Source organism: Arachis hypogaea, chromosome 10, assembly GCF_003086295.3.
Source record: "Arachis hypogaea cultivar Tifrunner chromosome 10, arahy.Tifrunner.gnm2.J5K5, whole genome shotgun sequence".
NCBI lineage: Eukaryota > Viridiplantae > Streptophyta > Magnoliopsida > Fabales > Fabaceae > Arachis > Arachis hypogaea.
The window spans coordinates 112,421,529-112,433,555 of record NC_092045.1 but is presented as its reverse complement, the minus strand read 5'-3'; the positions used below and the strand labels follow the sequence as shown (position 1 = coordinate 112,433,555).

The following is a 12,027-nucleotide window of genomic DNA, read 5'->3' as shown; positions in this document are numbered from 1 at the left end:
TAGTATGATAATCAAATAAGATTAAGATCCTCCTATTACTATCTAGAGACTATATAGCTATAGAGATGAAATAGTGCCATGAGGTTATTTTCTACGCCGGAAAGTCTCCCTGTACAAATGGATATTGACTTACATTATGATAATGTATATAAACGGAATTAAACTTTTAATGCACAGAAGATTAAACTAAACATACACATTTAAACAATTAATTAGACATACAATTAGGTACAAACCAACTATACACATAGTATAAAACTTCAAAGCACACAAAGCATGAAAGCAAATTTTAAAATAACTTTGCATTATTTTTTATAAAATTTAATATAACATTATAAATGAATATAATAAACGTTAATTGTAGTAATTTTTTATGGATATAATTTTAAACATTATAAAAAAAATATTATCTTTCTTCTTAAATTAATCTAAATATTTTGAAATTTTGATAATTTTTTTAACTTTGATAGTTATAAAAAATATAATTGTTCAGATTTGCTTCTTCAATGTTCAGAATGTACTTGTTGCTGCAATAACCGTGAATTAATTAATCATTGTCTTGTTATTTGCGCGAAGACGAGAAGCGTTTGAGAAAAAAGTTCTTTGGTCAGATTCCTTCCTTCTCAACCATACGGTCACTTCCATTAATGGTGACTGAGATTGATGGTAAACGTTAGGCAATAGAGCGACAAAGAGAGGACAAGCTCAGTTTCACAGCTATTATCTACTAGCAGAATTGGATTGCTAGAAATCTTTGGGTGTTTGAGAGAAAGAAGGCGACACCAGAGGAAAACTTGGAGGCAGCTTCGAAGATTTTCTATTCCTTTAGACAAAATAGCAGAATCTCACAACCCTAACTTCTCGGCACTTTCTTTTTCCTTAAGCAAGTTTATGTCTAATTATTCATCACTTAGCTGATTTTATTGGGATACCCCCACTTTTTTTGTTACTTTTGTTCTGAATTTTGGACTGTTTGTATCCTCTCATTGTTGAAATAAAATAATTGTTCTTGTGTGGAGAAATGACTTTTTTGTATAGTTTATCCATTTTTAAATAATTACTTGTAATTTTCAGATATTGTGAGTTATATTTTAGATAAAGCATAATAAAAAGTGTATGTATCTATAAAAGACATTCCGATTCAATATTTAAATTAGTGTTTGAAGTAGTTAGTACAAGATTAAGAAATGAATTTAGAAATTAGAACATTTTTTTTTTTGTTCATGTTATTTTATAAGCTAAACATGTGTTATAACCATTTATGGGTTATGATATTCAGTAATAACAGATATAAAGTTCTTTTATTGGTTATGATATTAAATTACATAGCAGCTTTGATATCCAAATTATTAGTTATAATATACAGCTACGACTAAGCTATAACAGGTGGATCAATATGGATGACTAATAATAAGCAAAAGAAACTAAAAGCCTAATAAACGTTACGTGTTTTTTGTTATAAAAAGGATGACAAATTCGCAATACAATATTCAATTGGAAGCTAAGAAATTATGGAATCCAACAATAAGAAGGGCATTTTGGTACTTGTCTCTCTCTTCTTCTTTGCTCTTATTATCACTTCTTCTTCTGCAAATAAAGAAGCTTCCCCAATTCTTGATGTTTCTTCTCTGAACCGATCCTCTTTTCCAAAAGATTTCATCTTTGGAACTGCTTCCTCATCCTATCAGGTATAAATCTACCCATTACCATGCATAATGCATATATATATATATATATATATATATATATATATATATATATATATATATATATATATATATATATATATATATATATATATATATGTATATGTATAATAATATTAAGAAAAAAATATTTAAAATTATTTTATATAACATAACATCCATAATTTCGTATATGCAACATTCGTAATTATATATTTATTATATTTAAAATTATTTAATTATTTTAATAATAATTAATAAATATTAATTAACACAATTTTAAGTTATTTGAACTAATTTTTTATTATTTCTCAAACATTATTAATATACGGTATATGTGTAACTACCTTTCACTTAGTTAATTAAAATATTAATTACTTCTCTAAACTACTTCCTAATAACGAAAGCTGAGAGCTCTAGCTGAGCGGATTATTCACAGGACAATTGTTATAATAGTTATTTTCATGTACAAATATTAGCTGAAATATCACTATATATATATATATATATATATATATATATATATATATATATATATATATATATATATAATATGTGTGTGTGAGCGAGTAAATTGTTTGAAATTGTTTTAAATTTATTATTATATTTGTAATATATTTCTTCAACTAGATTTGAACCTTAATTATGCATAAATTCTTTTATTCAATTTTTTAGTGTCTTATTTTTTTTTCTTTTAAGAATAGTAATGATTAGATTCCAAAATTTTTATTATACTTTATAAAAATTACTTATTTCAAAAATTTAAATTTTTAGTATTCTTTAGCTATTTGTTTAAAGAAGGGTATGTAGCTAACTATGCATATAAGAAATACAGTATGAAGGTGCAGCAAAGGAAGGAGGAAGAGGAGAGAGCATATGGGATACCTACACCCACAAATATCCAGGTAACTACCATAGTACCATATCCATGTCGAAAATAGATACTTTCAATTGTTAAAAAAAAAAATTAAGGGCGTGTAAAGTGTAACTTTTAATTTTTTATTATTCTTTTTTATATTTATTTTGAGTTCTATTTATAAAATTAATAATAAAAATTTACATTTTAATCTCTTAATTGTTAAAAAAAATTGAGAAGATCCATTTCTTATACATGTCATCTTAATGGCCAACACTTTCAATATGCGTTTCATCTTTTTTAATGGGAAAATCATTTCTTTTTTTAAAAGTAAAAAAGACCAGACACCATTATTTTCAATTTTATTTTTACTTTAATATAAAAAAAAGAAGTGTTAGGGATAATACTTTTATTAAATTTTGGCCAACACTTAACCATTAAAAAGAAATTGGATGATTCTACATCATTAGATGAAATCTCATACTATTAAAAACATTATTAATGACTAATTGATAACTAAAAACTACCAAATCTGTTGACCCCTAAACTAATTATGTTTACTTTTAAAATTGACACAAGAAACAGCATTTTAACAAACTTGGTCTAAATTAATTAGTTATCTCGTTAGTCCACTTAAATAACTAAGTAATTTATTGATTAATCACAAATTCTTAAATAGAATCTAAATTTATGATAAATTAGTTCTATTGAATTAAAAGATACTGTGGTAAAAAATATACTAATAGTATTAAAAATTTTTGAAAAATGATTTTTTCAGATTTATAATAATAGCTCATCTCGTAATTTAAAATATTTAATTTGTTTATATAATTAGTAAACTGTTTCTTAGAGTCTTAATTATGAATTTATTATTGAGAAGTGCTAGATAAATAATGATTATCTTGAACAATATAAATAATCACCAATTAAATAAAAATACATTACAACCTAATTTAATACTACTAATTAAATTTATACATTATTCAAAAATATTATTAGTTACTTATATTTTTCATTTATTATTATAGTAGTGGAGTAGGACCCTTAATTATAATATCATATCTGACCATTATTACATGCAACACACAGAAAGGATAAAAGATAGAAGCAATGGAGATGTTGCAATTGATGAATATCACCACTACAAGGTATGAAATATAATATATTAAATTCCAAATAACAGCAAAATTAATTAAGGAGAATATTCAAGAAAATAAATAAAAAAATAAAAATCCACATTAAAATAATAGTGATGAATATCGATTGCAACATATATATAAAGTAAAACACTATGATATATATAAATATAGAGTAAAAAGAAAATCTTCACATTATTAATTCCTACATATATATATATATATATATATATATATAGGTTTATTTTTTCCTTGATTATTATTATTTCATTAAAAAAATTGATTCTTGTCCATATATACACAGGAAGATATTGGGATAATGAAGGATATGAATTTAGATGCTTATAGATTCCCTATCTCTTGGTCGAGAATACTCCCAAGTAAGTCATAATAAATGGTTAGCTAGTTTCATTTGGCTTCATTAGATCTTTCATGTTATTAACTATTTTAAATAAATTTGATGTGAACAGAAGGAAAGCTTAGTGGAGGCATAAATCAAGAAGGAATCAAATATTACAACAATCTCATTGATGAGTTACTATCAAATGGTTAGAAAAAGCATAGTTTTAGTGTTAATATCAAAATAGTCCTTTACTCAAAGATTAAATAATAATGTGTATTAATTTAGTTTTTAAAATATTAAATATTTTTAATTGGTCTTTAAAAAATAAAATTATGAATTAAATTAATTTTTTCATCACTTACATAATAATATGTGAAATAATCATTTTACAATATACTATCATTTAAGTAGTAGAAGAACTAATTTGATTCATCGTCATTATATTTTTTAGGAATCAATTTGTCACATCTAATTACTCTGTAATCTTTATAGTTTTATTGAATTTTCAATTAGGTGTCTATATTTTCTTTTTTCTTTTTGATTGAGTCTCTATACCATATTAGATTTTGTAATTAATTAAATCTTTACCGTGATAAAAACGCGGCAATTAACATAATATTCTGTTAAGCAAAACGACTATGCCTAATACTTGACTGAATATTCTATATAATTTAACAAAATATTCCATTAATTTCAACGTTTTTGTCACAATAAAGACTTAGTTACAAAATCTGATATGGTATAGGAACTTAATTTAAAAAAAAAAGTATAGAAATTTAATTGAAAATTCAATAAAATTATAGGGACCGACAGATTATCAAACCATTTTTTAAAGACAAAATTAACAAATATTTGATTTTTTTAACTGTTTTAATTATTATACCCAAAGTTTTACACATGCATCCTTACATTTTTTTATTTTTGTAACGATCAATATATATCTATGAATAATAATCTCAATGAAATTATATTTGTGCAGGTCTAAAACCATTTGTAACTCTTTTTCATTGGGATCTTCCCCAGGCATTGGAAGACGAGTATGGTGGCTTCTTAAGTCCTAACATTGTGTAAGTGCTATATATAATTAAAAAATAAAATAATTTTCACCCAAAATAATAAAGTAAGCTATGATATAATTATTATAATTTGTTTATAGAGATGATTTTCGAGAATATGCTGAGGTTTGCTTTAAGGAATTTGGAGATAGAGTGAAACATTGGATAACATTGAATGAACCATGGTCATATAGCCAAGGTGGGTATGCAAGGGGTATGTATGCACCTGGGAGATGTTCAAAATGGGTGAATCCAAATTGTGGTGCTGGTGATTCTGCTACTGAACCCTATTTGGTTTCACATTATCAACTTCTTTCTCATGCTTCTGCTGTGCAACTCTACAAGACAAAATATCAGGTACTCCATTATATAGAGAAACCATAGGTAATCAAGTTATTTTTGTGAACAAATTTAATTGAAAGTCATTTAGATAAATACGTTTAAAAATTGATAAATTACACCTTGAACTAATCTAAATTAATATTTTTATAAAAAATAATTATAATATTTTTATTATAAAAAATTATTAAAATATTATTATTATTATATTATTATTATTATTAATTTTGAGAACTCTAAATCTTAACGCTTTTCTTCTTTCTGTGTCGTCATATAAGATTAGGATTTAGAATTTTTAAAATTAATATATATATATATATATGTCATTTTCTATAATAGAATTATTATAATCATTTTTTATAAAACAAAATATTAATTTAGATCAGTTCAATGTTTGATTTATCGATTTTTCAGCTAAATCAATTTATCTAATCTAATTTTAACAAAAAATATGATTTAATTAATTATATATATTAAATTTTAATTATTAAAAAATATCTTTAAAAAAAACCATATATGAACAAGTTATTTTTGTAAACAAATTTAACTAAGGTGTTTTTCTCCTTCTTCTTATGCGTCTCCTTCTTTTCTTCGATTGATTTTTATTATTATGGTAATAACTTATTGGACTAATAACTTGGTTACTAAAATAATTTGATTATATATCATCACCGCTGATTTATTATTCAACCAGTTAAGATGGAATAATAATTATTTGTTATAATTATAACTATTTATATATCACCCTAATTTTATAATACGATATCAATGTTTCTATCATCAAAATATTTATAAGTTTGGTTTTTGTTTGTCTAAAAAATTTTATAATATAAGACAAATAAAAAAATTATCCAAAAAATTGATATAAATTAAAAAAATAGGCCCTTTTATAAAAGAACGCGTTAGAAATTTAATTATATCTTTTTATTAGTCTAAATTTTTAAAATAAATAATTGTATGGTATTATTATTACCAGGAATCTCAAAAGGGTGTGATAGGAATAACTTTGGTGTCTAATTGGTTTCTGCCAACTTCAAATAGCACACTTGACCAAGATGCTGCCCAGAGAGCAATTGATTTTATGTTCGGATGGTAAATATACTCATTAATCAACTTTACATGGAAAATTTAATCATTTTCTAGAGCCAATAATTATTTGAATTGAATTGAATTTAGTAATTACTATCATGTATTTAGTGATTAGTTCATTTATTGGTTTAATTAAGTTAATATACTTATTAATTGGTTCATAAATTTATTACCAAGCCTGTTTGTCCCTACTAAGCCTCTAAAAAGAGGGTGGGTTCTGAATAAATAAACAAATATGGGTGCTTTTTATTTCTCTATCTTAGGTTGTTCTTAAGCAAATATTGTTATATACTAGGGCTGTATATAATTTGGGTAATCCAAAAATTAAATTTGTTTTTTAGTTAACAAAAAATTTAATCTAGATTAATTAATTAAATTAGTTTTATATGATAAAATTAGTTATTAACGAGTTATAAAATTTTAAAACTAGTTATAAAAATAAAACCAATTTTTAAAAAAATAACTAGTTTTTGAATAATTAAAAAAATTGGTTTTAGAAAATAAAACTGGTTTTTTGGATAAAAACCAATTTTCTAAAAAAAAAATTAAAATTAAATTTTTAATCTAAAAAATTGAAATTAAAATTTTTTAAAATTTGATTTTAGTTTTAGTTAATCAGTTAAAAATCGATTCTTTTACATTCAGTTTTGGTTAACCAATTTTAAAAAATATGGATATAATTTTTAAAATTATTTTATTAAATTAGTTAATCAAAATATGGTTATGATTTTTTAATTGATTAACCACATTTTATTTTATTTTATTTTTTAATGGCCACCCCTACTATATACTACAGGTTTATAGAACCATTAACAAAAGGGGATTATCCTGAAAGCATGAAATCCTTAGTTGGGAGTAGATTGCCTAAATTCTCAGCAGAGGAAGTTAAAATAGTCAAAGGTTCATATGATTTTATTGGGATAAATTATTATACCACTTACTATGCTGCTTACTCACTTGACCTCACAAATGCCAAACCCAATTTCATCACTGATTCTCATGCCAATCTTACAAGTAAGCAAATATTTTTTTCATATCTAATTACTTACCAAGTATGAATTAAGGATACTTTGTTGAGTTGTTATATCTGTGTGTCGGACACATTTTGAACATGATATTTATCGACACTCGTCTGACACATGTATCTGTCGTATCTAACCGTATCTTAATAAAAAATAAAAAATTCTTTTTCGGACATACTTAAAATTCATGTGTCAGCATGTCAACGTATCTCGTGTCGTATCTTGTCTAGTGTGTCAGTGTCTATGCATCATAACTTACCATATATGTGCAGTTTACTAATGCCAAAATATTTTATAACAAAAATAAATTATCCAAAATTAATTAAAATTTATTTTATTTATTTTTTATTAATTAATTATTTATTTATTTAATTTTTATTAATTATTATAATAATTAATAAAAATTAAATAAAAGAAATTTTAATTTTTTTTGTTTTCCTATCATTATCGTTATTAATGTCACTCCTTATTTTTTTTCTTTAATTTTTTTTTTAATGGCAGCTGAACGCAATGGAGTTCCCATAGGGCCAAGGGTGTGTATTGTATATAGTTATAGTTGCATAAAATAATTGAAAAAAGCTACATATTATTTATTATCTTTTATTATTATACCTAGCATTATATATATATATATATATATATATATATATATATATATATATATATATATATATATATATATATATATATATATATATATATATATATTTATAATTTTTGTAGGCTGCTTCCAAATGGTTATATGTATATCCAAAAGGAATTCAACAACTATTACTTTACACCAAGGAAAAATATAACAACCCTTTGATTTATATCACTGAAAACGGTAAGATAAAAAAAACCTCATATTTCTGTTACTTTAAAAAATTATCTTTTTTTTATTCTTAATTGCTTTGGTCACTTAATTAATTTATAGGAGTAGATGAGTTCAATGATCCAACACTATCACTTGAAGAAGCTCTTAATGATACTTTTAGAATTAATTATTATCGTGATCATCTATTTTATGTCAACTCTGCAATAAGGTTAGTGGCTTCTTATACATATATATAGTTTATTAATTTCCTTTTAAAATTCTCTAATTTTTTTTCAAATTTTTTTTTAGGGATGGCGTAAATGTAAAAGGATATTTTGCATGGTCATTATTTGACAACTTTGAATGGAATTCAGGATACACATCAAGATTTGGATCAATTTTTGTGGATTATAACAATGGTTCGAAAAGATATTATAAACTGTCTGCAAAATGGTTCAAGAACTTTCTCACAAAATATAATACTAGACTTACATTAACATTACAATTCTAGTGATTCTAATAAACAATATTATGTAAAATCTTGAATGACTATATATCATAATTCTAGTGATATGTAGATGTATCTTTTTAATTTGTTTATTTATTATTATTGTTGTTGTTGTAATGCAATTAGTATGATATTCCAATAAACAAACATTCTAACAGTAGTGTATATAGACGGAATTAAACTTTTAATTAAAAAAAGATTAAGCTAAAATGCACATATAAAAGACAAATGGGTACAAACTAACGATACAAGTAAAACTTCAAAGCCTACAAAGTAAAGCAATTATTAGTACGACAATCCATTGAGTAAGATCCTCCTATTCAATATATATATTTTGAAACTATAGCTATAGATATAACATTCTTTGATATAAGCTGTTGTTGATCACTCTTCATTCAATTGGCAAAAATAAATAATTTTGATTTTTAGTTCACCAAAACGGAGGAAGAAATTTTAACCATGAATTTATATATATGGATATAATAAAAAATACCAGAAACATTCACTTTTTATTATTTTTTATTTTATAATTTTTTTATTATAGGTAATTTGGTCCAAAATTTTAATATTTAAGTAAAAAAAACGATTTTAAGACTTGGTTTTAAACCTTAGAGACAATTTTGTATGTAAAAAAAGTTGGAAATAAAAAAATTTTCGACCTATATCTTAGAAATTAGAATCGTATTTAACCTTATTTTTAATGTGTATTTATATTTTAATATATATTATTGGTTAATTTAAAGTATACATGCTGTAATACCCTATCACATAAAATTTTACGCTTAAGCCGTAAAACAGAGGTGGTGTGGTATTACGACCTCTAAAACAATATATATATATATATATATATATATATATATATATATATATATATATATATATAATAGTATCTGAAAAAGAGTAATATATGAGGAGCCTTAGAAAACAGGTAAAACAAAATCGTAAAATAAAAAGCGCAACATTCAGAAAATGAGATTACTTGCGTGCTAAGAAACCTAGAGATCATAGGTGTAACTAAATAGAAAGGTGGGATGGAGGATCAAAAGTACAGAATATCAAGCTCCTAACTCAGCTTGCGAAGCTAAGGCTGGCTAGAAAATATTTACATATATATACATATCCCAAAAACCCAAAATACATAACTTAAACCCTAACTCTCCTTAAACCTCTAAGAGGGACAAAATAAACAAGTTTCTTGGAGAGAAAACTAAGTACATATATACATAAACAAACAACAAAAGAACCCAGGAACCACTCTGCTTCAAAAGCTCAGACACCTAGCGAGGTGCTTCTCGACTTGCATCTGAAAAACAACAACACAATATAGGGTGAGAACCGGTGATTCTCAGCATGGTTCACGCACATAATATATAAGGTCTTGAGAATGCTAGAGGCAATCCTAGAATACCGACACTCAGATTAAAGAACTTAATTTATTAAACAGAAACCATAAAGGGGGTAGGTGTTCTAAGGAGTTCCAAACTCAACTTAAACCTAACCTTAACACTAAACCTGTCACCTTTCCTCGTTTCTCCATCTCCAATGATATTTCACAGACAAACAAACAGACAAGTTCAAGTACAAGTAGAAGGCAGGTAGTGAAAGTAACAAGTATAACAGTTAGCATAATATATATCCAATTAGGCAACCTCAAGTAATGCATAGCAGACAAAACAAACAGAATGCACATGATATATGTCTGTCCTATGGCTGATGAGGCTCATCTGTCGGTTATCAAGCCAACCTGACAAGTCCGGTTTGCTAAACCATGGATTGTCCCCCGACGCGCATCCTCAAGAGTCTATGCATAACTTTTTCTCAAATATATATAAAATTGCTCAATGGGGGTCAACTTTCCCGGGAATTTAGAGTGCCCGGTCACATCTTACGTCGTAGGGTCAACAGAGTATCGAGTGTCGACCTGGAACACGTGGTGGCAGGCCACGATACTTTACCTAGGAAAACTCGTATCTCAGATCAAATGAGTATATAATGCCACAATAATATTCATAACCATTATAATCTTTGCAAAATCATATCATACATGCCATAATATCATATATACTCCACTTATACTCATTTCCATATTTGTTTCACCACTTTTCTTACTTTACTTCACCCCCAAGTTATCTCAACTTCCTATTTCCATCCTAATACTAGACTTCATACTATGATTTGAGACTAAAAGGATGAAAATAGAAGTTTAGAAGTTTGAAATTCGATTTAAAAACTCAAAATCTAGTTTTGTAGAAAATAGGACCACGTGTACGCGTCGGTACGCATTTAGGCCAAGACACGCACGCATAGGCTCATACGCGCAAGCATACGTGGGATGCAGAAGCTACCATATGCGAAGGGTGTTACACGTACGCAAAAATCTCATGTCACGCGTACGCGTGGGCTACGTGTACACGTGGGCGTACGTTTTACCAAAAATTTTACTAAATCTGAAACCTGCAAATTTACCATTTTAAATCTCAAACTTTCGACGCGCATAACTTTTTTGTTTTAAATAATTTTTCCTTTGTTTTTTGAACGGCATAAACTTCACGGACCCAATTTTCATACGGAACAAGTTTGAAATCATTTGAAGGTCTGAAAGGCAAGTTATGGGTCGCCGAAATTCGGCCAAAAACTAAATTTCACAAAAATCTCAAAACCTCATTTTCTCTTTAAAACTCTTTCTAACCCAACTCATCATACCTATAATCATCAATATAACACACTTTTGATAATATGACAATAATCTCCACAATCCTACCATTTCTCAATTCAATAACATCTCACTTCAACCTAAATTTCACAAGTTTATCAACAAACATCAACATACCAACCTATATACACATATTGCCATGATCACAAGTTCTTCAAACATCATCACATCATCATTCATCATTCCAATACCAACAAAACCAAATGAACACCACACATGCTCAAACCATATCATTATTACTAAACATCCAATACACATAATCATTCCAGCTTATCCTATGATTCTCTAACCTAAGTTTTCACACGACATTATATATTATATACGCGAAACCTAAATCATACCTTGGCCGATTTAAACGTATTAACCAAGGCAATCCACAAGGCAAAAGAGGCAATGCTTCAATCACCAAGATTCAACTCTAACTCCACCAAGCTCTCAAATTAAGCTTCCAATGATTCCAAGGTCTCCATATCATGCATTCATAC

At 26.0% G+C, this 12,027-nt stretch overlaps 1 protein-coding gene across 1 annotated transcript; it reads left to right on the top strand.

The window, feature by feature from the left end:
- Nucleotides 1-1,314: 1,314 nt before the first annotated feature.
- On the top strand, nt 1,315-8,984 carry LOC112717990 (cyanogenic beta-glucosidase-like). Its single transcript, XM_072205500.1, has 13 exons — nt 1,315-1,688; nt 2,521-2,590; nt 3,631-3,689; nt 3,982-4,057; nt 4,148-4,225; nt 5,000-5,087; nt 5,177-5,432; nt 6,391-6,506; nt 7,300-7,517; nt 8,027-8,058; nt 8,249-8,351; nt 8,442-8,550; nt 8,631-8,984. Exons 1-13 carry the CDS (start codon nt 1,512-1,514, stop codon nt 8,830-8,832), a joined length of 1,584 nt encoding a protein of 527 aa, XP_072061601.1. The 5' UTR covers nt 1,315-1,511; the 3' UTR covers nt 8,833-8,984.
- Nucleotides 8,985-12,027: the final 3,043 nt, after the last annotated feature.

What these genes read in the sequence shown, in the direction of transcription:
- LOC112717990 (XM_072205500.1), top strand. Translation starts at nt 1,512, where the DNA reads ATGGAATCCAACAATAAGAAGGGCATTTTGGTACTTGTCTCTCTCTTC. An exon ending in GAGTTCCCATAGGGCCAAGG is followed by an intron (nt 8,059 to 8,248) that starts GTGTGTATTGTA and finishes TAATTTTTGTAG; the next exon opens with GCTGCTTCCAAATGGTTATA. An exon ending in TATGTCAACTCTGCAATAAG is followed by an intron (nt 8,551 to 8,630) that starts GTTAGTGGCTTC and finishes ATTTTTTTTTAG; the next exon opens with GGATGGCGTAAATGTAAAAG.